The sequence below is a fragment of the Mustela putorius genome, unplaced genomic scaffold (assembly GCF_011764305.1).
Source record: "Mustela putorius furo isolate JIRA1106 unplaced genomic scaffold, ASM1176430v1.1 tig00000450_pilon_pilon_pilon, whole genome shotgun sequence".
In the NCBI taxonomy this organism is placed as follows: domain Eukaryota; kingdom Metazoa; phylum Chordata; class Mammalia; order Carnivora; family Mustelidae; genus Mustela; species Mustela putorius.
The window spans coordinates 23,759,756-23,784,518 of NW_025421385.1; the positions used below are offsets into that span (position 1 = coordinate 23,759,756).

A 24,763-nucleotide genomic window follows, 5' to 3' on the forward strand; every position below is an offset into this window, starting at 1 on the left:
TGATAATTTAGGTCTATGTATCTTAACTTGAATCCTCCACACCTTAAGATGCCTCTTGAGCTGATGCTCGAGCCCTCACTGAGAAAGAGGCTATGCTAATCTGTCCTTGATGAGGCTGCATTGATTATCTGAGATGTGGAAAATTCATAATAACCACTTCACTTAGTGCTTATAGGAAGCTTTATTATTATTAATATTCCTTAACTTACTAATTTCTAAAATATATAGCTTCTCACTGCTTATAACATTATGCTCCCAATTCCTACAAAAGTGTAAAAGAGGAATTTTACTAGAGTTACTTTATTTTAAATCAGAAAGTTAGGGCTCTTTAATAATGAAGCCATTTAAAATCCTATTGTATAAATGACCTCCTTTGTGCTTTATAATACCACTCTTAATGATCATTGAAAAAATTTTGATGGTACTGCATTAATGTGGTACTTAACAAGATGACCAGTCTATATTAGCTTTTGGTTTAATTTTCAAATTAATTTAAATAAAAAGGAATGGTTGTCAGTAAAGGAGAAGAGATTAAGTTCTTTTGTTCAGAGGAAGCTTCCTTTATAAATGATTTTTTTCATTTGTTTTTATTTTCCATAATTATCCTATAAATTACTTTTTTATAAAGAAATTATTTCAATTACATACCGTGTAGAGAAGAAATTGCCACTGCTCTCTCACATTCATGTTCTTTATACTGGCTGGTTGTAAGAGTACAGGGACCCACTCCTCTGTCCACATACTGTGTGTCAGTTGCCATGACATGGGTCATTAACATGGGTGTGAAATTGCTATGAATGGAATTGTATTCCCACTACTCCCTGCAAAATGTCAGCTACAAAACCAGAAAACCTGTTTAATCGTTTCAGCCAAATACTAATATTCTGCATATTTGTAGTTGTGTTTGTCTTTATATATTATGTACTGCCCCTTGCGTGAAAGGATTCAAGGCTACTTTGTGGTAACATTAAACCAGGATTAAGAGGGGTTTATGTTATCTTTTTTTTTTTTTTTTTAAAGAATTTAGTGTGTGAACTCTTCGAAAGCTGACAGATGGAGTAACATTTTCCAATAGTAAAGAAAAGGTGATGTAAGGAAGAGACTATTTAAATGAAAGTATGTTTGGTATTTCAGTGCCTTGCTAACTTGATGTATGATCTTCAGTGTATTACTTTATTGCTCTGAATGGGACTCACATTCCTGAGAAGATAAAGATGGGCAGAATGCAGAGAAGAGTTCAGGGAGGGAAAGACTCTAGGAACAGGTTCATCAGGGGTCCCCATGCATACCTGGCACACACCAAGCCCTGCGCTTGGGCATAAGCAGGTAAATAGGGATGAATTCCAGCTCAGCTTCTGGAGGCAGAGTGCCTTTTTGTGATTACTCTGCCCAGAGAAGATGTCTTTTTCTAATTTGCACAAAGGAGTTTTAATGTGCTGGTTGCTGCTCTCCTGCTCACCAAGTTTAAGGATCATGTCAGTTGCCAATACTGATCAGTTGGTAGTGACTGTTGGAATCCCTGTGTCGGGTAAGATATCTATAGGTAATGGAGGGAGGAGAAGTGGCATATAGTTATTGATTCCCAGGATTGAACTTTAGTGGTTTAGAATATAGATGGGAGGGGCGCCTGGCTGGCTCAGCTGGAAGAGCCTGCAACTCTTGATCTCAGGGTGGTGAGTTTGAGCCCCACTTTGGTTGTAGGGATTGTTTAAAAATAAAATCTTTGAAAAAAGAATATAAATGTGAATATTTTATTAATTTCACAGTGTTTGGAAATGCAGGCTCAGGAATTAGACAGAATAGGAATTCCAGGTTTTTCACTTAACAACTTTGTGACCATAGGCAACTTCCTCAATGCTCTAAGCCTCTGTTCCTGATTTAGAGAATGGGGATAATGATCATGCCTGCCTCTTAATATTATGAGAGCGTGTGCATATGTCACAGTGTGTCATAGCCTAGTGTCTCCTGTAGGGGAGGGAAAAAGAAAACCTCTTTTCTCTACCTGTTGTAGGTTCTCTGGCTGGAACTCTAAATTAGACTGACCAAAAACAGATTGAGAGAAACAAACAAGTTTATTAACATGTCCCACTGATGGGAGTGACAGACGGGAGTAATCCAAAGGGATGGCTAGAATTTGGGCCTACCTATCATCTTAGGCCAATCAAAAGAAAAGGGGTTTGGGACTTCTGGGTGGAGCAGGCAAGTTATTGGAAGGTGACCCAGGAAAAGTAGGATAAACCAGGGTTGTTTAGTCAGGTCGGTTGTACAGGTTTAAGTTAGAGCCTTTCCGTTGGTTAGAGCTGTTAGAGTCCACTTCCTTTCACCGTGAAGGAGACATCTTTACAAATGGAAATTTCCTTTACAAATGTAAAATTTGGGGGCGTCTGGGTGGCTCAGTAAGCCTCTTTGCCTTCTGCTTGGGACATGATCTAGGGGTCCTGGGATCGAGCCCCGCATCGCATCGGGCTCTCTGCTCAGCAGGAAGCCTGCATCCCCCCCTACCCCTCCGCCTGCCTCTCTGCCTACTTATGATCTCTCTCTGTCAAATAAATAAAATCTTTAAAAAAATGTAAATTTATCTTAGGAAACATAATGGTGTTCCCTGATTTAGAGCTTTTTTCCTGCTTCTGTTGGTTCCCAGTGGTTGATACCGCAGGGGCACCTGGGTGGCCCATTCGCTTAAGCAGCCGACTCTTGATTTTGTTCCAGGTCATGATGTCAGGGTCGTGAGTCTGGTCCTGAGTCCAGCGTGGAGTCTTCTTGAGACTCTCTCCTCTACCTCTGTCCCCTCCGTCCATCCCCACACTTGCTCTCTCTCTCTCTCAGATAGTCTATATGCATATTTTGAGGAGGCCATATTCTAGTACCTTTCACTACCTACTCTTTCTATCTCTTATCCATTGAATTCTTTCTGTTTGCACTGCCATCTTTCTCCCAGGTAATTGTAAGAGCTTCCTATCCTGTCTCTCCACTCCCAGTTGGGAGAGATCTTATTAGACAGCCCTGAGTGGGTATAATACACAGCCATCAGTTGAAATTAAGGACAAGAGTAGAGTGGAGTAGGGGCGCCTGGGTGGCTCAGTGAAAGCCTCTGCCTTCAGATCGCGTCATGATCCCAGGGTCCTGGGATCAAGCCCCGCATCAGGCTCTCTGCTCAGTAGAGAGCCTGCTTCCCTTCTTCTCTCTCTGCCTGCCTCACTGCCTACTTGTGATCTCTGTCTTTCAAATAAAAAACTCTTAAAAAAAAAAAAAGAGTAGAGTGGAGTAGGTGCTAAGGCATAGAAAATATTTGGAACTTCCTTGTGGAATAATTGGTAGGGTGTCTACAAGGATTGTTTTGTGGCCCTGAGATTAGCATTGGAATTGAGTTAGAATTTTCTCTAAGAGTGTGCTGCAAACAGAATTGGGAGTAGAGAAAGTACCTGGAGGTTGTCCAGGATTAGAGATGTTTCTGAGTATGTGGAATGTAATGAGGACAGGACAAGGACTCCAGAAGAGTGAGACTGATATGGCTGACCCCAAGTTTCAGGATATGAAGCCAGGCACTTGCACCTACGTCCTAGATAAATAGAAAGCAAGAGGACTGAACTTGAGCTAATGTTAAGCAAGAGTATCAAGCTGCAGAGGAATAGCATTTATTTCAGATTCTAAAAAAACATGTAAAATAATTCTGTTTTATTTCCAGACTTTACTTAAAGCCCCTTTATCAGTATTTTAGGCCAGATTCTTACCAGTTTGTTTCTCTGGTCTCACAACTCAATAGATTTAAAAGAGCAAACTGAAAAAGGTTAGATGCAATAGAAGTGAAGATGGAAGAGACACAGAACTATTAAATTTGACACAAAAAAGGATCAAAAAGCATATGAATTTAGGTTAAATTAGTGTAGGATAAACAGTCTGATGCCCAAACAGCACTAAGAGAACCCTTATTAAGTGAGCATTTGATAGCTGATGTTCAAGATTAAGACTACAGCATATGAGGGGCACATGGGTGGCTCAGTGGGTTGAGTCACTGCCTTCGGCTTAGGTTGTGATCTCAGGGTCCTGGGATCGAGCCCTGCATCAGGCTCTCTGCTCAGTGGGGAGCCTGCTTCCTCTCTCTCTATCTACTTATGATCTCCCTCTCTGTCAAATAAATAAAAATAAAATCTTAAAAAAGACTACCGCATATGAAAAATCAATTTAAATTTTATTTGGTGTATTGCTTTCATAAACAGAGTATGCGATTATTTTAAGATTTTTGTGAAAATGGTTATATTAAAAAAAACCTTTTAGAAACTAAAAGGGGTAATTAAGCTTCATGTATTTGAAAAATTCTCCCTTTTTTAAAAAAAAGTGATTTATTTATTTGAGAGAGAGACAGTGAGAGAGAGCATGAGAGAGGAGAAGGTCAGAGGGAGAAGCACACTCCCCATGGAGCTGGGAGCCCGATGTGGACTGGATCCTGGGACTCCGGGATCATGACCTGAGCCAAAGGCAGTTGCTTAAGCAACTGAGCCACCCAGGCACCCTGAAAAATTCTCTTCTGTACACAGTGCTTGTTTGAATAAAGAATTACTATGGTTTGAAACAGAAGATGATTGCTTGAGAGATAAATGACATTTTATAATTTTTGCTGGAGATACATTAACATACGTTTCTGTTTTTTTGCAGATTGTTTAACGAACAAAAGTGAAGAATTATCAAATAGCACACAATACTTCCTCAGTCTATTTAATCAAACCTTGACCTGCTTTGAGCATAACCTCCAGGTATTTTTTGTATGATACTTGAAATTAAAACGCTGCCTTGTACAAATGCTTAATGAATAATTCAACAATTTTTTTTAGCAATAACTGTTGATATTTACCTATACACACAATGTAGAAGAGTAAGTGGACCTGAATTTTTGCTAAGTTCTTAATATTACTAGCCCTTAGGAAAATCATCAAAACTTTAGTTTTCTTATTTGTAAGGTGGGAACAGTAAAATCTATCCTGCCTACCTCCAAGTATTTCATAGTGAGAATCCGATGAGATACTGAGTATGAACACAGTAACTCAGGCATATGATTGTTTAATTAAAGACACAATGTTGTTCTGACAGGAATTTACCTTGGCTTTGTTTATGCAATAAGGTATTATGTAATGCAGCGTATGATTCTGTCTATAGGCAGCTAATTCTTTGCCTTAGTATTTGCTTGACTGTATTTTACCTGCTTTAAAAGGCACTGCTTAGTAAGGTAACTGAATTATAATATAAAAGGTAGCCTTTAAGAAACCTACCCTTGGGGTGCCTGGCTGGGTTGGTAGAGCATGTGACTCTTGATCTCGGGAATGTGAATTCAAGCCCCATGTTGGTTGAAAAGATTACTTAAAAAAATAGAATCTTAAAAAAAATAAAAAGAAACATCTTTCTGGTTTTTGTTTTCTCCACCTCTGACCCTTGAATGTTGGTCTTGGAACTTTCCTGGTGATTTCTAGGGGTGAGATTGGAATTCTGATAAAATCCTAGATTTGGAATTTACTTAGCAAATAAGTAATCCCTGCAAATAGATGTAAAAATGTTTAGTATAAGATATATATGATTTCCTCTTTAATCAATATGATGACACAGGATTAGGAATTTCCCTGAGAATAAGAACTATTAGATAAGCAGGTCCCAAGATGTGTTCTGCAAGGTGTTAATACATGGCCACAAAAAAAGGTTCAGTGTTCTGATAAGGTTGGGAAATGCTTTACTACAGGACTTTAGAACTTTAGGGGACTAATGTACATTGTAAAACTCCAAATGGTAATTTTTATATACAAGTCTATTTGACCAGTTCCTCTTTGGTTGTAAGTGTTCTGATGAATGTTTTAGGGAAATTAATATTTTTCCTGGGATGTTAGTTGCAAATATTTTCTCCTAGTTTATTGTTTATTTTTTCATTCTGCTTTTCTTTTTGTTATGAGAAAAGTTTTAATTTTTATATGGTCAGTTTTATAAAAAAATGTTAATAGCTTGCACACTTGGTGTCACATTAGAAGGTTTTCCCCACTTTGTGATTATTTTTAAAATTTCTCCTGTGATTTTTTTTTTTAAAGATTTTATTTATTTATTTATTTATTTATTTGAGAGAGACAGAGATAGTGACAGAGAACAGGATCAGGGAGGAGAGGAAGAAGCAGGCTTCCTGCTGAGCAGGGAGCCCTCAGCAGGGCCCTGAGACCATGACCTGAGCTTTTACCTACTGAGCCACCCGGGCGCCCTCTCTTTTGATTTCTTTTAGTAATTTAATGGTTTCATTTTCTGCATTTAAACATCTTTTCTCTATCTGAAATATATTTTGGCGTACGATGTCAGGCATAACTCCAAGCCTTTTTTCCTGATGAAATGAATCATAGAACCAAGTTAAAAAAAATTCAATCATTTTAAGATTTTATTACAATTACATTACATTTAGATCCATCATTCGGAAATAATTGACATGTTTACGTTACTGAGCTCTCCTGTTTAGGAATATGGTATATTATCTTTTTATTGCTGTAAAATAGAATATAAGACTTACAGTTCAGTGGCATTAAGTATATTCATGTTGTTGTGCAACTATCACCAGCATCCATCTCCAGAAGTTTTTCAAACTCAGGCTCTGTATCCATGAAGCAGTGATTCCGCATGTCCTCCTCCAGACCCAGCAACCACCATTTTTCTCTACTTTTTAAATGTCCTCTAACACAGTCTTACTGATTTATTTAGTTTCGTATAGGTTTTATTTCCAACGCTTATTCCAAGGTATTCTATTGCTTTGGGTGCCCTTGTGAGTGACATCTTTTCTTCTCTCGCCACAGATTTTCATGGGTTACTTTCTTTTAAAATGTTTTATTTTGAAATAATTTTAGATTTACAGAAAAGTTGTATAGGTAACGCCGAGAATTCCTGTATATTGCTGACCCAGTTTCCCCAGATGTTAGCCTATGGTACCATGGTCTGTTTGTCAAAACAAAGAAATCAACATTGGTACAGAGCTGTTAGTGAAGTGCCAGACTTTATTCTGATTTTCCCACTTTTCCCACTAATGTCCTTTTTCTGTTTAAGGATCCATTCCAGGATAACAAGTAACTGGTCACTCTTTAAAATTTCTATCGTATATGTAGCTACATTCCCTTTCTTATTCCAAATGCTATTTTTTTGTGAGTTCTTTCTTCCTTTGAGTTTTCTTTAGGTTTAAGGTATGTTCGTTTTTATTGATATTTCCAAAAACTTGTGTTTGGTTTTATTTATTATTTCCTGAGTGGTTTTTTTCCCCCTTAATGTGTTTGTTTATTCTTTTGCATTTATTAATTCCTCCTGGAATCTTTCAGTTAATTTTGTCTTTTTTTTTTTTTTTAAGATTTTATTTATTTATTTGACAGGCAGAGATCACAAGTAGGCAGTGAGACAGGCAGAGAGAGAGAGGGGGAAGCAGGCTCCCTGCTGAGCATAGACACGCCCCCCCCCCAATGCGGGGCTCCATACCAGGACTCTAGGATCATGACCTGAGCCGATGGCAGAGGCTTTAACCCACTGAGCCACCCAAGCGCCCCTAATTTTGTCTTTTTTCTAGTTCTTTGAGTTGACTGGTTAATTTTGTTCCAGCTTTTCTTGCTCAACAATAAAATAATTTTCAGGTTGTAAAGTTTATAACTTTGGCCTTTCTGAAAATAGATTCTGATATAAAGGGATTACATTGCATTTATTTCTAAATTTCTGATTTTAATTTTGATTTGTTCTTTGACTTAAGAATTCTTTGGAAGATTGTTTTTTAATAGGAGTGATTTCTTTTATTTGCATTAGTACATCTCAAGTTTTATTGAAATTGTGACCAGTAAATGTAGCCTATCTATATTTTGGAATTTATTGAGATATCTTTGTGATTTAATAATTATTAAAAATGTTTTTAAAATATTTATTTATTTTAGAGAGCACAAGCAGGAGGGGCAGAGGGAGAGGGAGAGAGAATCTCAAGCAGACTCCACACTGAGGGCAGAGTCTGATGTGGGGCTTGATCCCAGTGCCCTGAGATCAGGACCTGAGCCAGGACCAGGAGCTGGATGCTTAACCAACTAAGCTTCCCAGGCACCCCTGAAGGTTTCATTATGTAAGCATGATTGGTTAACTGGTGATTAACTTTGTCTCTAGCTCCTCTTCCCTCCTTAGACGTCAGAGGTAGGGCTGAAAGTTCCAAACTCCAATCATGCTTTCTGGTGAACAGCCTGCATCCCGAAGCTGTAAAGGGACCCCCACCCACCAGCCATCTGATTAGCATACAGAGACATTCTTTTTATCTGCATACTCCAAAGGTTTTTAGGAGCTGTGTGCCAGGAACCAGGACAAAGACCAAATATCTGTTTCCCATTATTACCATACTTAGCCTCCTAGGGTCTGTGACAATTTTTCAGTCTTTCCTGTTTCTCATGACTGATAATTTTGAGGAATACTGGTCAAATATTTTATAGAATGTCCCTCAATTTGAGTTTGTCTAATGTTTTTCCCCTGGCTACACTGGGACTGTGGGTTTTGGGGAAGAGCACTGCAGAAGTGAAGTGTCCTTCTCCCCACATCCTGTCAGAGATACACACTAATGACCTGGTTTGTCCCCGGCAGTGTTATCCTCATCACCTGGACAGGGTAGTGCTTGCAGTTCTCTTCAATGGAAAGTTACCTTTTTCTTCCTCTTTCCATAATCTATTCTTTGAACCAAGTTATGAAGTAGCAGGAATGGGGGTGGAGAAATTAAGCTTTAAGTCTTGGGGGGGGGCATTTTACTTAAATTATTTAGCAATCTTTCTGTAAGGAGGATTTGCCACTTCTTCCACATTTATTTATTTATATCAATATGGGCGCAGGGACATTTATTTCATACATTGGGTTGTAATTAATTTTTAAAAGTTTTTCTTCTGAGGCGCTTGGTTGGCTTCGGTCAGTTAAGTGGCTGCCTTCGTCTCAGGTCATGATCCCAGGATCCTGGGATCAAGTCCCAAGTGGGACTTGATCAAGTGCCTCTCCTTCTTCCTCTGCCTGCTCTTCCCCTTGCTTGTGCTCTCTCTCTTTTTTTCTGTGTCAAATAAATAAATAAATAAATAAAATCTTTAAAAAAATAAATAAAAGTTCCCTCCTATTTGTTGAATGAATTCTTTTTCACTGAGGCATTGGCTCTGCTGCCTAGTAATCTATTTTCCCTTTGAATAATTTTATTTGCTTGTTTTTTTAAATTTATTTTACTTTGTTTTCTTTTTCTATCCATTATTAGGCTTGTCTTACTTTTTTTTTTTTTTAATAGATCTTATTTATTTGTCAGAAAGAGAGAAACAGAGAGAACGTGAGTGCACAGGTAGGGGAAGCAGCAGGCAGAGAGAGAAGCAGGCTCCCTGTCGAGCAAGGAGCCCAATGTGGGACTCGACCCCAGGACCCTGGGATCATGACCCGAGCCGAAGGCAAACACTCAACTGACTGAGCCACCCAGGCGTCCCAGGCTTGTCTTACTTTCTTATGTGCTTATGTGGTAATGTAATAGGATGGTTGTACCAGATTGGGAGGGCTGGAAGAAATCTCTCTCTCTCTCTCCATGGAGAGTTTGGTTTCTGTAGCTTGGCTTTCAAAAGTTCCCTCAAGCAGGCTCCATGCACTCACTTTAACAAACATTTATTGGGCACCGATTATGTGCCAGGAGGCAGTGTTTTGGGCACTGAGGATAGAGCAGTAACCAAGACAGGTAAGATTTCTGTTTGTATGAACTATGTCCTAGTACAGGTAAGATTAATAACAAAGAAATGAGGTAATTAAGAGTAATGAGTCCCAGAAAAGGAGTGTAGTGTACTGCATTAGGTGGGCAGGGAGTACCTCTCCAAGCAGGTGAATTTTGAGATGATCTAAATAAGGTAGAGTCAGCCACAGGAACAATGTTTTCCTTAGAAGCAAGGATAAAGGCCTTGGGGAAGAGAATAAGCTTGGATGTGCCAGGAATAGGAAGAAGGCCCATTTGGCTGGAGCACAGCGGGCATATGTGAATGTGATATGGGGAGATAGGCAGAGGCCAAATCATGTAGAGCTGTGCAGAACAAAGGAAGAAATATGGATTGAATTTTAAGCACAATGGGAAGCCATTTAAATCAGGAATGTGACATGATATGAATTGCATGTTAATACCGCATTCTGGCTGCCCTGTGGAGAAACTCAGTTGAACCTAGGCAAGAATGGAAAGAAGAAACCTAATTAAGAGGCTGTCACAGGAGAGAGATGGTGTGGACTGGGGTACTGGCTGCAGTGTTGGAGAAACGTAGATCAGGATATATTTTGGAAGTGTATCTAAGAGGACTTGCTGGTAGATTGGGTAATTCCTGAGAATGGTGGAGGCTGATGGAAAAGGAAGAAGAACCAGGGTTCTCCTAGGCTTTTGGCTCTGAGTAGCTGAGAGAGTGATGGAGCCTCAGGAAAGACTGGTTGTAAGGGATTGGGATTCTGTCTTGAACAAGTTAAGATGGAATAGCTATTAAGTATTTAAGTCGAAATATTGAATAGTATTATAAATGAAATTGGAGCACAGGGGGGACGTGTGAGCTGGAGATAGAGATTTGAGAATCGTCAGATCAGGTACAGATGACATTTAAAGCCGTGAGACTGGGTGTGAGTGAGTGAAGCTATGATGATATAAAGAAGCCCCAAAGACTGAGTTCTGGGGATATTAAAGGTAGTGTGTGTGTGTGTGTGTGTGTGTGTGTGTGTGTGTGTGTAAGGGAACTAGCTAAAGAGACAGTGGTGCACTGGGACGCAGGGGTGTGAGAGCACCTGGCTCCGGGGGTCCCAAGCACACCAAATTTGGCCACTCATTGCTGACTAAATCCAAAGGCAGAGAAATGAATGGTGATGGTGTTGAAACCAGAAAGGAATTTCCGTGAGGCCTACACTGGGGAGTGGGGCGGGGGTGGGGAATGGGGGGTGGGCTAGCCTCTGAAAGACTGTCACCTAAGTGCCTGCCAAAACTCCTTCCAGGTTTATATAAGGAAAATGTGGGGCAAAGGTGGGTGGATACCTGCAGGGAGTCTTTGAAGGTCAAACGGATCATTTTCATGGAATCATTTGGGGGGGGCGTCTTACAGGCTAGGGCAGTTCTTGAAGCTTCAGGGGGTACTGTTGGCTCCCATTAGGGGATGCTCTGCCCTTAGGGTCTTCCACTTGAGTCAAGAGACCAATAGCAAAGAAAAACCCTACTAAAAAGTTTGAGTCAGAAGGGAAGTAACGAAGTCCTCTTTCAAGGGTAGCAATGAAACTGGTGATGTGGGCTGTGGCAGTGGCTCCAAGCTCAGTGACTGGGCTGGGATGTGGGTTTATTCCAAACCAGATCCATTTGGGGTAGTTAAGTGTTTGTAGATGGCTTCTCTGGAAACCTGTACTGTCTTGGTGGCTGTGGAAAGACTTTTGTGGATGGATTTGCTGGCAAGTTAGGGCTACTGTGCTTGCCTGTTGCATCTCTAGAGGACAGTGAGTGGGCTCAGAGGATCAAGGTTCACAAGGGACTGGTTCTGGTGAGTCCCTCTGGGGCAGGTATTGTAGCTTGTCTTACAGTATCACCTTCCTGTGAGAAGACTTGCATGTCACCTCTTTCTATTTTAGGTGTTACTCAAGTGCCTGGATTTACCTTTCTTAAGGCACTGGGCTCAGTCATCCTCTTCCCAGAATGCTACTTCCTCATTCCTTTCAAGCACTGCAAAGCTTTTTATCGTTAGGCTCTGCAGTCGTTTATTCAGTCAGTCCCCATGTTGATGGAGATTTTACGATTACAAACATGTCTTTTTTTCCATATAACTTGGAGTATTCCTCTGACTTTAACTGTCTGGTAGATTCCTAGAAGTGAAATTATTCTGTCAAAAGATATGTGCGTTTTACATTTTCATATCAGTGGCTAAATTACATTCCCCCTTCAAGGTTCTGTGCTGTATATTTGACCTAACACATTTAGCTAAATGCACCATGGTTCTGTGAAAAGCTTTTCTTGTGGCAAAACTAAGGAGACTGATTCTCTGTCAGATAGATGGTGAGGGTAGCATTGTGGGGGCTACATCAGTTTAATTCCTTTAATTTTTCTTCTTTTCTTTCATTCCAGCATTTTCCTTTAGGCTCTAAGGTAAAGAATAAGGGGAAGAGAAAGCAGGAATGTGAACTGACTGGTTAGCAAACTTGTTCTTGAAAAGACAAATGTCAGTTCGGGAAGTAATATAATATCTTATATGTTATATCCACCACCTTCATGTCAGGTTATATAATTCTTTGGCATTAGTCCCTTTTTGTTGACTAGAGAGGCCTGGATTACAAGCCTTGGGATGAGAGAGTGGAGTGGGGATATAGTTTTGGTGCATTTTCCTTCCCCATTAATAAAGTCCCCTCTGTTTCAGTAAGGCAGACTTCAGTGTTAAGTCAGCTCAGGCAAGGACATATTTTATTTATTCTGTGTGAGTAAGCTAGATAATGACCAAATTATTTAGGAAATTTTTGGTATTTAGGCATTAGTAATTTGGCATCTGAGCTGTTCTCTGTTACCAGTGGCTAGTACGGTGGGTTTCTTTCTCCCTTCTTTCCTTCTTTTTTTTTTTTTTTTTAAAGATTTTATTTATTTATTTGACAGAGATCACAAGTAGGCAGAGAGGCAGGCAGAGAGGGGGGAAGCAGGCTCCCTGCTGAGCAGAGAGCCGGATGCGGGGCTCGATCCCAGGACCCTGGGATCATGACCTGAGCCGAAGGCAGAGGCTTAACCCACTGAGCCACCCAGGCGCCCACCTTCCTTCCTTCTTTTAGGTTTTATTTATTTTAGAGAGAAAGGAAGATAACATGAGTGGGAGGACAAGAGGGAGAGAGAAAATCTCAAGCAGACCTCACACTGAGCGTGGAGCCCACTGCAGGGCTTGATCCCAGGACCCTGTGATCATGACCTGAGTCAAAGCCAAGAGTCAGATGCTTAACTGACTGTGCCACCCAGGCGCCCCTGGTTTTTGCTATATGTTTGCCTTTCATACCAGGTCTCTAGTCCTTGAGATCTATAATACCCGTAGTGGTAGCAATATATTATAGATGATAAAACTGAGGCTCAACAGTGATTTACTGATCTGTCTAGCATCATAGCTCCATACTTCAATGTGCTATATTTTTCCTGTACTTGTACTCTAGGAGGCCAAATAGCTTATGTTAAAGAGATGTAATGTATATTATATGTGCCTTTGATGTTTTAGGGGAGCATTCACAGTCTTCAGCAGTTAAGGAACTATTCAGAAGTTTGCAAAAACTGTCGTGAAGCATACAAAACTCTGAGTAGTTTGTACAACGAAATGCAGAAAATGAATGAACTTGAGAATAAGGCTGAATCTGGAACACATTTATGCATTGATGTGGAAGATGCAGTAAGTAATTCACTTCTGATATGATGTATATTTTGTGGTGTTGCTGATTATGCCTTCAGTATCATTATTCCCTTTAGAGGTATGTTGGAATCTGTATATGCTGTCTTCAACTAGGAATTACTGGTTATAAGTAGTAAAATTTTAGAATATCCTGATCTATCAAACTAAAATGAACACTAATCAAGTACTTCATAAATGAGTTGAGAATTTGGTATATTTGGTCTTTCAAGGGTTTTTTTGTTTTGGTCTTTCAAGTTTGATATGTTTCATTTGCAGAGGCATTGGTGTTATAAGTTTACATTTCAGTTTTTGTGCACTTGTTGCTGATTAAAGAAGTCTTTGGTTTGCTATCATTGTGTTTCTGCAACCATTTATACCCCACTGCTTTTATTTTATAAATCTGAAAATTTTAATTTGTTTTCTTATTTATAGCCTGTCACCCCTCACTAAAAAATTAGCCACGTGAGGACAAGGACCTCATGTCCTTTTTTGTTTGCTATTCAGTATTTAGCCCAGTGCCTAGCATGTAGTGGGCCTATTGGTAATGTGTATGGTTTGGTCAAGAAGAGCCTTTTCCTCCATGGTATAGGCTGCCTTCACATGGGGCACCACTAGATGGCGTTCCTGCCTTTTTATGGGACTATGGTGCCTGAGTTTTGAGGCATCCAAGGGAAGAGAAATTGGCTCAAAGAGAGCTTAAGGTCCAAATTGATAAACTTAATGGTTGAGAATGATGAATGTGAAACAGCTCAGAGTGAACTATAGTCCATCAATAATATTCAAGATGGTAAAAAGCACTTAATATCAAACTTAAAATGGGTGCTCCATGGGGATTTTTGGTTTTTTTACTGCTCTAATGTCTGGATTAGTACCTGGCTTCCAATAGGCTCTCTATAAATACTAAATATATGTTTTAAGAATAATAGTCTATTTCATAATTTTTAAAATAAAGAAAAATGAATACTGATTCTCTGACATAAGTTGGTTTATACAAGACATCAACATGACCCCCTGTTTTAGAACATCCTTCTTATAATAAACAAAACTTAGCAGGAAACATACAAAGCACCAATTGCAAATCGAATCTCAGACAAAATTCAGGCAAGAACGTTATTCAATTTATTTTCAACATTAAATTTGAGAGTTTCCATATATCACTTAGCATGTTCAACAGAAACCATGGACTCAGTGAAAATGAGGTATTGCTGACCCTAAATGTCAGTTTTTACTGTATGCTGCTAAATAAGATATTATCTAATAACAATTTCCATGACTCATTAGATATTATGTACTTAAATTGCTTGCCATATGAATCTTTTATAATATCTTGGGTAATATGCTAAACATTTCATAGATATCATCTCTTGAAGAGCAGCTATATTTAGTTGATATTTTTCTTTCCAGTCTAAAAATAATGTGGCAAGCTCAGTGAGATTATATGTAACATAAGAAAAAAGGTTTTTGTTTTTTGTTTTTTTGTAAGCCTTCCCCCTAGTTTTATTGAGGTATAATTGACAAATATAATTGTAATATATTTAAAGTGTACAGTGTGATAATTTGATATACACACATTGTGAAATGGTTTGCACAGTCGAGTTAACACACCCATCACCTCACATAATTACCCTTTTCAGTCTTTTTTAATGAATGAAGCATGGTCTAACCATATTCATATTGTTATAGATTCTCTGTTTGCGATCTGTGAAGGTTGGCATTCTTTGGATGGTGCTGTAAATTTAGAATATGAAATTTCTATATGGATATAAACTTACATAGTGACTGTGAACTTACATAATGACTGAACTTCCCTGGCAGAAGAAATTGTCTTCAACTATCAATAGATTTTTTTAGGGATATATATTTAAATTATGGATGCCTGTTATGTTATTAATAAAACAATTATATGAATTAAAGACAAATTAAATGTAAAATAAAATAATTTTTTTGTTACTGTTCCAGATGAATATTACCCGAAGACTTTGGAGTCGAACTTTCAATTGTTCAGTCCCTTGCAGTGACACAGTGCCTGTCATCGCTGTTTCTGTGTTTATTCTCTTTCTACCTGTTGTCTTTTACCTCAGTAGCTTTCTTCATTCAGAGCAGAAGAAACGCAAACTCATTCTACGTAAGTTCCTTTTTATAACTGTTTATTTATTTAGCTAACACCTGTATTTTAAACACTTAGGCCTGTTTTAGAAATGATGTATATGCTCTGCAAACTCAAACTGTATTAAGCTAAAAAAGCTCTTTACTTCAAATTTTAGTTACATTTACTAATAGAAGAGATATGTAAGGAGTTTATAATTACAGATAATTAAAGTCAACAGTACAGGATCTTTCGGGTCTTTTAATTGAGAAAGCATGGAATAAAGCTGGTAGCAACAAAAGAATAGCAACAAAGGTTTTGCAGACTTGAAATGGCCATAGTAGGGAGATAGACAGCTGTTAGGCCCATTGAAGCCATTGCAGAGCCACCTAGAAAGCCATCTAAAAAGGCACGTAGAAACATGGTGAAAACACAGATGATTTATGAACAAATTAGAATCCTAGTTACAAGATCAATACTTGAAATACAGCATGTGCTCAACACATACTCCCCATCAAATAGGGCAGAGCAGAAAAAGCACTAACTAGAAAATCCCATCTAGCTGAAGAAGAGTGGCTTCTAAGTGTCATGGTTTCTCATTTATTATCAGGATGAAGATATGGGCTTATCCCTTAGTAATTTTAATCTTAATTTTTATTTATTTTTTAAAAGATTATTTGTTTATTTGACAGACAGAGATCACAAGAAGGCAGAGAGGCAGGCAGAGAGAGAGGAAGAGAAGCAGGCTCCCCGCTGAGCAGAGAGCCCGACTCGGGGCTTGATCCCAGGACCCTGGGATCATGAGCCAAAGGCAGAGGCTTTAACCCACTGAGCCACCCAGGCGCCCCAGTAATTTTAATTTTTTAAATAGAGAATACCTTTTGTAGAAAAATGTTAGGCTTTTTTTCTCTTAAAAATTATTCTAGTCTAGGAACCTATGAAATAAAAATTCTTTCCCTTATAAATTTTTCTTTTTTTCTATTTCTTTCTTTCTCTTTCTCTCGTACTCTTTCTTTCCTTCCTTCCTTTCTTTCTTCCTCCCAGCTTTACCTGTTTTAGAGAGTGGGCATGAGCAGGGGTAGGGACAGAGGGAGAGAGAACCTCAAGCAGACTGCACTGAGCATGGCCTTAGCTGGAATCAAGAGTTGGGATCCCTAACTGACTGAGCCACCCAGGCACCCCTCCCTCCCAATAAATTTCTGTCTAGCCTTTCTTAGTTCTTCATAGTTTATTTAACCTCACTTCTAATATATCTAACCCTGCATCGGACTCTCTGTTCAGCAGGGAACCTGCTTCCTCCTCTCTCTCTGCCTGCCTCTCTGCCTACTTGTGATCTCTGTCAAATAAATAAATAAAATCTTAAAAAAAAATTCATTGAATAAAAGAACATTGTATTGAATGATAGTATTTCCTAGAGTATGTTCCTTAAAATACTAATCCTGTGAAATTCCTTTTTATGATCTTTATAATGTACCTGAATATAAATTAAAGGCTCTAAGATTACATTCCCAAAACTTGACAGCAGAACTTTTGCATAACACCTATTAATGTTTCCTGGAAGCATTGTTTATGAATTGATTTATGAATTTAAGAAAATGCTAGTATAAGCAAACAGTTCTTATGCTGTTACCTGATGGACTTTGTTACTTACTTTTCTTTATGCCACAATTTTTTATGCCCCCATTTGTTAAGTCCTGTGGTAGGAATTAGAGATTAAAAAAAGGAACAAGGCACAATAAATACCCTCAAAGAACACACTGCTGTAATCCAGTTACTACAACAAATGTAGTGGAGGTATACAGCGTGGTTGGAATAAGACTAGGAGAGTAAGACTAACTCTGCATTTGGGATGTTGGAACTCATCATTAGATGATGATCTCTTGGGTAGAACTGGGTTTTTTTTGTTTGTTTGTTTGTTTGTTTGTTTTGTTTTGTTTTTAGTATCCCCTGGGGTAGAATTTTGAAGGATGTAGGGATTTATCAGAGAATAAGGAAACAAAGAAGTTGGAGATCTATGCACTCATTGATATTGCCACCTGGTTCGTTTAATATGGTACTTAGTAGGAAGCTAGATTACTTCTAGTGGTTTTAAACAGCATGACAATAATAAAAATAAAGCCCTCTTAATTTAGTTTGCCTTCCAAATCCACAGAAGGCTTAAGAGTAGACTCCTAGCTTGGACTGTTTTTTAGGTCAGTTGCCCTTTAGTTTAGCCTGAAGCAATACACTGGTCCGGAACGTTACGTTGTCATCTTGCGCTCAGAGTGAAAACCAGCAGAGGCTGTGATGGAAACTAAAACACTGGTTTTCACCCTTGAGCGCATATCAGAATTGTGTGCAGAGCTTTAAAGCAGAACAAAAAAGTTGGTGCCTGGGTCCCATTGCAGACCTTCAAACTCACAACCTCCACTCTCATGTTGAAAAACCTCTAAAGTGGAGAGATTCCTCCTTATGCCAAGTAAGATACTTTTACTCCAGCACGGTTGTTTTTCATTCCTGGAACATGAGAAACATCGATGTTTAACTATCAGCATGAGTATTATCAAGTGAAAGAGCATGATTTTCTTTACTAACCCTAATGACTCAGTCCCATTGGCATTGTAATCAAAATGGATTGTATATATTTTATTAACAGCCATATATATATTTGTGTGCCTGTGTCTGTGTGTGTAATATGACTCACTTTTCTTTGTAAGCCATTTAAATTTTTTTCTACTTTGACAGTTTTTTGACATTACAGAATTATTTTAAGAGAAATCTAGATTTGAATTTCTAACTTCGACTTTAAATATGTCATTATATTATTGTACCTTATAGCACTTCCATTTTTTTAAGTAGAGTACTCTTAACTGCATTACATATTTGAGATTATAATATTCAGGATGATATAAATTATGTCTGTTTTATTTGGTACTGCTTCTAACAAAGGCATATATGGCTTCAAGCAAAGTTATGTTTTTTGAGGTTGGTGGAAGAAAATAGGCTTAGGCTTTGATTCTTAGAAAATTGATTCCAGGGCACCTGGGTGGCTCAGTGGGTTAAGCCGCTGCCTTCGGCTCAGGTCATGATCTCAGGGTCCTGGGATCGAGTCCCACATCGGGCTCTCTGCTCAGCAGGGAGCCTGCTTCCCTCTCTCTCTCTCTCTCTTTCTCTCTACCTGCCTCTCTGCCTACTTGTGATCTCTCTCTGTCAAATAAATAAATAAAATTAAAAAAAAAAAATTGATTCCATTTTCTATTGAAAATAATCTATTCTGATTCAAACATAGAGTTAATAAGTGAATACTATAGTTTACACAAAAATAATTAATAATTATGTTTGGATAATTTATGCTTAAAATATAAATACTTCTGATTTATCTAGCCAAACGTCTCAAGTCCAGTACCAGCTTTGCAAACATTCAAGAAAATTCAAACTGAAATCTACAAAACGGAGAATTAACATCATGTTCCGTAGATGAATGGTGGAAGATACAGCTTGGTCCAAAAGAAGATAAACTGATTTTGACAAGTCAAGTTCCTAAGAAATGCAAGAACTGCGGATTTATTTTTAAATAAGAATTTTCCATTTTTCTTTCCTTTTCCATCCCCCTTTTAAGGGTTTGGGTATCTTTAATATCCAGGCCTAGCAATGTCATCTATTTTAAAGTGTATTTGTTATAATAACATAAGGTGCAAGAACAATCTTCATTTTATTTTGTAGGCATATTATTACTCTTTGAGACTTCTGGTATCTCCTTATTAATGTAGTACTTAAGTAGCAGAGTTTTTGAAAACTAACATTTAAAAATTAATCAGTTATAGCAAAGACTTTGGAAAAAGAAATATACTTGCCAAAAGTAGCCGGTCCAAAGATCAAATTCACCATTGCAGTATTATTGTTACATATATATTTAATATCATATATATTATAAATAATATGTGACTCAATCTCTAGTTTCCTTAAAGTCACTTTTGAAACCACTAATTATAAACCTCCCTAGCAATTTTTAGAAGCAGGAAGGCACATTACATTTATCTTTGTAAAAAGATATATGGTAACTGGTTTCTTACTTAACTTTTATAAATAGTATTTTGCACCTTATTTTTGTCTTTATTTCATAAGTAATTTGAAATCACTGGACTGCTGTATTATATTCAGGGCAAGATGGATTCTTTTTCTACCAGGGATTTGCATTGTGAATTACATGAAGCTATTTGGCAATTTATAATTTATTACTACTTTAAGTCAAACGTAGCATTATCACAATATATTTAAGTTGTGGTTTTTTTAAAAAATCAAGTTTCTCTTGGGTTATATGAAGATTTTTGGAGGGGAAAGAAAAGAGGGGTAAAAAAAACTTAAGGCTCAGAAAATAGATAGGGAAGGACCTGAGGGGACGCGCACCATAAGACTGTTGAATGGTTCATGTTGAGGGCATGAGTTAAGATGAGAGTCTGATACAGAAAGCATTTAGGATAAGATGTTTATTTTTTTTCTAAGTTATTTAAGCAGATAAATGTGACATGATGGAAATGAAGTCAGATGTTGCACTGTCAGAAAGCAAATTCTATTTTGGAATGTTTAAATCAAACTTTCTTTAAAAAAAAGCTTCATTTCAGAATTGGGCATCACTTTTTTCCTCAGGTTTTTAGTGCTAGGTATTTCATTTGTTAATTCCTTCTTGCTTTCTTGATGAAAATAGGCTTTGTTTTAAACGTTGAGAGAATGAAGTCTGCTCTATATAGAAGTAAGAGTTAGGTTGAATAGTAGAAGAATTTTAATCCCTTTGTATACTATAACTGCTCTATAATGAGGTAAGAAAGTTTTGAATTTTTTTTCATGTTTACTGTGTATGCAGAGTGAGTAAGACTCATCTTTGGATATATAACATATCCAGAAGCTGTTACAGGTTTTCTAGTCTGCTGTGATCCACTTAAAATGTGCTGGGGTTTATTCCACTGTCACTGTTCACGCTGCTGATACTAATAGCACTGTCTTGATTTGAAGCATAGAGTTGAGGGCCATTGAAAGCAATCTTTCATTAATGCAGATAAAACCAGTTTACATATGCAGAGTTACAAACTGGCATATTTGAATCTGTAAGTAGTGACTCTTTGATCACCTTTCAATGTTATGTGTTTCTAAAAACCATTGCTTTTGGATATGGTTGCTAATAAGCACTTTGGAAAAGAAAAAACAACCTTTACTATTTTTCTGGTTGAGTCGTTGGTCATTAGAAGTAGCATCAGCAATAGATTTCAAAAGTAAGTATTAAGTATTACACTAAAGTGTGTAGATACTTCATTTTTAGGTGATACTGAAAAATTCTTTGCATAGTTTCAAATTCTGAGACACATAGCTTATGTGTGTGCGTAAGATAATCTTTAGCTTTTTGACACTTTGAAATAAAGGAAGTAATTTAAGGAAATTGCAGTGCCATATTTGTTTTTTTAATGTTTTTTGTTTTGTTTTGTTTTGTTTTTTTTGAGAGAGAAACAGAGCAAGGGAGTTGGGAGGGGAAGAGAAGGGAGGAGGGAGAGAATCCTAAGCAGGTTCCACACTCAGCATGGAGCCCAGTGCAAGGCGTGATCTCACAACTCTGTGATCGTGATCTCAGCCAAAAAATCAAGATTCAGATGCTTAACTCATTGACCCACCCAGGCGTTCCAAGCCATATTTGATTTTTAAATGCATTTTTAAAACTTCAGATGTAGTTGAACATCACATTTCAGTTTTTCAGGCATTGAGTTTAAGTGCCTACTTTAAAAGTACCATCTAGGGGTGCCTGGGTGGCTCAGTGGGTTAAAGCCTCTGCCTTCGGCTCAGGTCATGATTCCAGGGTCCTGGGATCGAGCCCTGCATCAGGCTCTCTGCTCACCAGGGAGCCTGCTTCCCCCTCTGCCTGCTTCTCTGCCTACTTGTGATCTCTGTCTGTCAAATAAATAAATAAAATCTTAAAAGTACCATATAATAATTTTGTTGTAAATAAAAATGTGCTTGTGGAATATTTATTTTTTTGTTGGATTTGAGATGTTGAACTAGCATCAGCTATCCTAAAGTAACTCTAAATCAGTAACACCAGAGTTTAGTTGGTAAATGTTACTTCTAAGGGGACGGCATTTTCTAATGTTTCACGGATGGGCTCTAATTCTACTGCAGCGTACTCCTTAATAAAGTGAAATGTTTTCCCAGAACATTATATACAGTTGGGGTTGCTTTCCTGACCAAAGACTTGACATTGTATGAATAATAGACATCAGCAGCAATGAATTAAGAAAGCAAAATTACACTAGTAACCTTTGTAACAGTTGCAGATAGAAAAAAATTACTTTCCAAGTACATTGTTTTCCGAGCTAGTAGAAACTTTAGAGGTCATCTGGTCTTAAGACTCCTAGAGCCAAATGGGTCCCTAAAGATCACTTGATCTAATCTGTCCACGCATGGATTCCCTCTAAAAAGTATATCATTTATTTCCTCTCTCTTAACTAAGGAAGCAGAACATCATAGAGCTCCTTATTTATGACTGAGCCATTGTTTGATAGTTTTAAAACTGAGACTTGAAATACTTAATCCAATGTTTTTCTACTCAGCTTATCTTGTAAAAATTCCCCAAAGTGATTGTATTGATTATAAAAAGGACTTAAGCCTATGTGAATTATACATCTAGCACATAAGTTACAACTCTACTAAAATTTGCTTGTTTTAAACTATTACATTGGGCATAATAAATATTAGTCATACATGTAACAAACTTAATAACCAGAAATTTTCTTTTTCTCCTTGAAAGTAAAGAGAGCTTTTAAAAGATAATCTGACCTGACTTGTGCTTAAAGTAGGGAGGTTTTCAATAATTGCAAAATCGCCTTTTCCTGTGATAAACAAATGCATTTAAAAAAAATCCCAGTACCCAAATGCAATAAAAATATTTCAAACCTTTAAAAGAAATGATAAACCCATTTTAGCTAGGTATTTTAGCAAATCCTCCAGTGTCTTATCTAAGTGCCAGAATTGGTATCCAAAAGATTTGCCTAATGTGTTGGAAGTGAAAAACAATTCAGCAATTATCTGGAATAATTATCTGGAATAATCACTCACAACGGTGATCCCTGTTTCCAGAGGGGAAGTTACAGCTTCCCTTTTCTCTCTCCTATTAGTATCTCATTTTCTACATTCATTTGAAGTGCTCTTGCCAGTAATGTAATAGGAGCTGACATATAAAGGGCTTGACCTTGACCTTTTAAAATCCAAATCCTCTTCGTATCTTGACTGTTCTTCACTAAATAAGGCAGTGTTTTTTGTACAACTCAGGAACTCGTACCAGCCCAAATCCAGCATTTCCCACCCTACCCTCTCTGCCCCACCTGGACACATATACACATGCTCTCTCTCATTGCTTTTCTCCTATGGGTTTGGAGAATTGGTCACTGTGGTGTGGGCAAACAGCTAGCAGAGGATGTAAAGAGTGTGAGTGAGCAAGTAGAATCTCCAGATTTAATCTCTCCCGGGGCACCTTCACCCTGTGATTCTCAAATGTTTATACAGGAGGGACCTAGGGATGGAAAGCTATATGGAAAAGGAGCACTGGGAGTCCCTTGTCTTGAAACTGTATGTGCATGGCAAATTCAGTGGGTAGTATTAGGTGGGAATAGATAGCCCATTCATATCCATGAAGGATGGATATTCATATCCACAAAGGGCTAAAACTGCTTGAAATTACACTGCTTGGCACACTTAGTTCACCATCCTCTGAGGACTTCTTGCATCAACTCACATCTCAGCAGCAGCATGAAATGGTTGTTTAACTTCTTTGGCTGTTCCTCCTAGGTTTATGGTCTCTTCATCTGGAGATTCTGTTCCTTTTTTTCCCTGTCTCCTAATACCCAGTAATGGAGTTACAGGAACTATCCTTAGTAGGTTGACTATTGTCACCAAATCTGCACCACTCATTCTGTGTTTTTGAAACACCAGGGATAGGTGCTTGGATGGATACAGAAATTTCTCTTGTAACTAACCCTACCACGCTGGAAGTGGTTTAGAGAATGTAATCTCTGACCTGGTCAGGCTCTGGAAAACCCTTTTTGGGGGGTGGGATCCTTGCTTATTGATGGCCTGATTTCATGAGGCATATCCGTATCACTTCTAGCTCTCAAGGCCACCCAGCTCCTTGGATCTAAGCCCTGTCAACTACTCTTGTCTCCGTAGTGCCACCAGTTTTATTTGCCCTGATTAGTTTCACCAACAACAAAAATTCAAGTGGCCTTCTAGGAGTGTAGTGAAGTGTAAGTTTGCCAGTACTTTAAAAAAATCAGTCCTCTGCCTTCAGGACTGCAAAGTTTCTAGTGAGAGGTCTGCTATAATTCTTACATTTATTCTTCTATGTGTAATGTTTTTATTGTTTTCTGGCTACCTTCAAGATTTCCTCTTAATTTTTGATTTTTAGCAGTTTTACTATGATATGTCTAGGTATATTTTCCTTTGTATTCTCCTTGGCATTATCTGAGCCTCTTAGATCTTTCTGATGAATTTTGGAAAATTCTCAGCCATTCTACATACATTCAAATATACTCTATATACATTCTACATACATTCAAATATACTTCAAATATACATACATTCAAATATACTCTATATACATTCAAATATACTTCTGCCCTCTTCTCTCTCTCATTGCCTTCTAGGATTCCAATTAGATTTGTTAGGTGATGTGATATTGTCTCGCAGCTTTATTGGATGCACTCTTCTGTTATATTCACTCTGACTTTTGCTTTGCGTTTCAGTTTAGATCATTCCTTTTTTTTAAAGATTTTATTTATTTGAAAGAGAAAGTGAATGGGGGAGTGGTAGAGGGAGAGGGAGAGGGAAAGAATCTCAAGCAGACTCCCTGCTGAGCATGAAGCCTGACATGGGGCTCAGTTTCATGATTCTGAGATCATGACCTGAGCTGAAGTCAAGAGGCAGTTGGTCAACTGACACCAAGACAACTTGGCACACAGGTACCCCAGTATTTTATTTGTTTTTAAAGATGTATTTATTTGAGAGAAAGAGCACAAGCACAAGTGGGGGGAGGGGCAGAAGGAGAGAGAATCCTCAAGCCGACTCCCCACTGAGCAAGTACGGCTTGATCCCAGGACCCAAACATCATGACCTGAGCTGAAGCCAAGAGCTGGCTGCTCAACTGACTGAGCCACCAAGGTGCCCCAGATTGTTTAGTATTTTAAAGTTCTTGTTGGATAGTATCAATATCTGGGCCATCTCTGGATCTGGTTCTGTTGACTACTTTATCTCTTGACAATATTATTGTCATTTT

The 24,763-nt window shown here is 38.1% G+C and overlaps 1 protein-coding gene across 1 annotated transcript in view; it reads left to right on the top strand.

Moving 5' to 3' along the window:
- OSTM1 (osteoclastogenesis associated transmembrane protein 1) overlaps positions 1-20,884 on the top strand; it is a 33,797-nt gene extending 12,913 nt beyond the window's left edge. The window contains exons 3-6 of the mRNA XM_004753454.3: positions 4,654-4,751; positions 13,221-13,388; positions 15,348-15,513; positions 18,838-20,884. Coding sequence (XP_004753511.2) covers positions 4,654-4,751; positions 13,221-13,388; positions 15,348-15,513; positions 18,838-18,893 — 488 coding nt within the window. The 3' untranslated portion in view covers positions 18,894-20,884. The remainder of the gene's footprint in view (positions 1-4,653; positions 4,752-13,220; positions 13,389-15,347; positions 15,514-18,837) is intronic.
- The last annotated feature ends 3,879 nt before the right edge of the window (positions 20,885-24,763 follow it).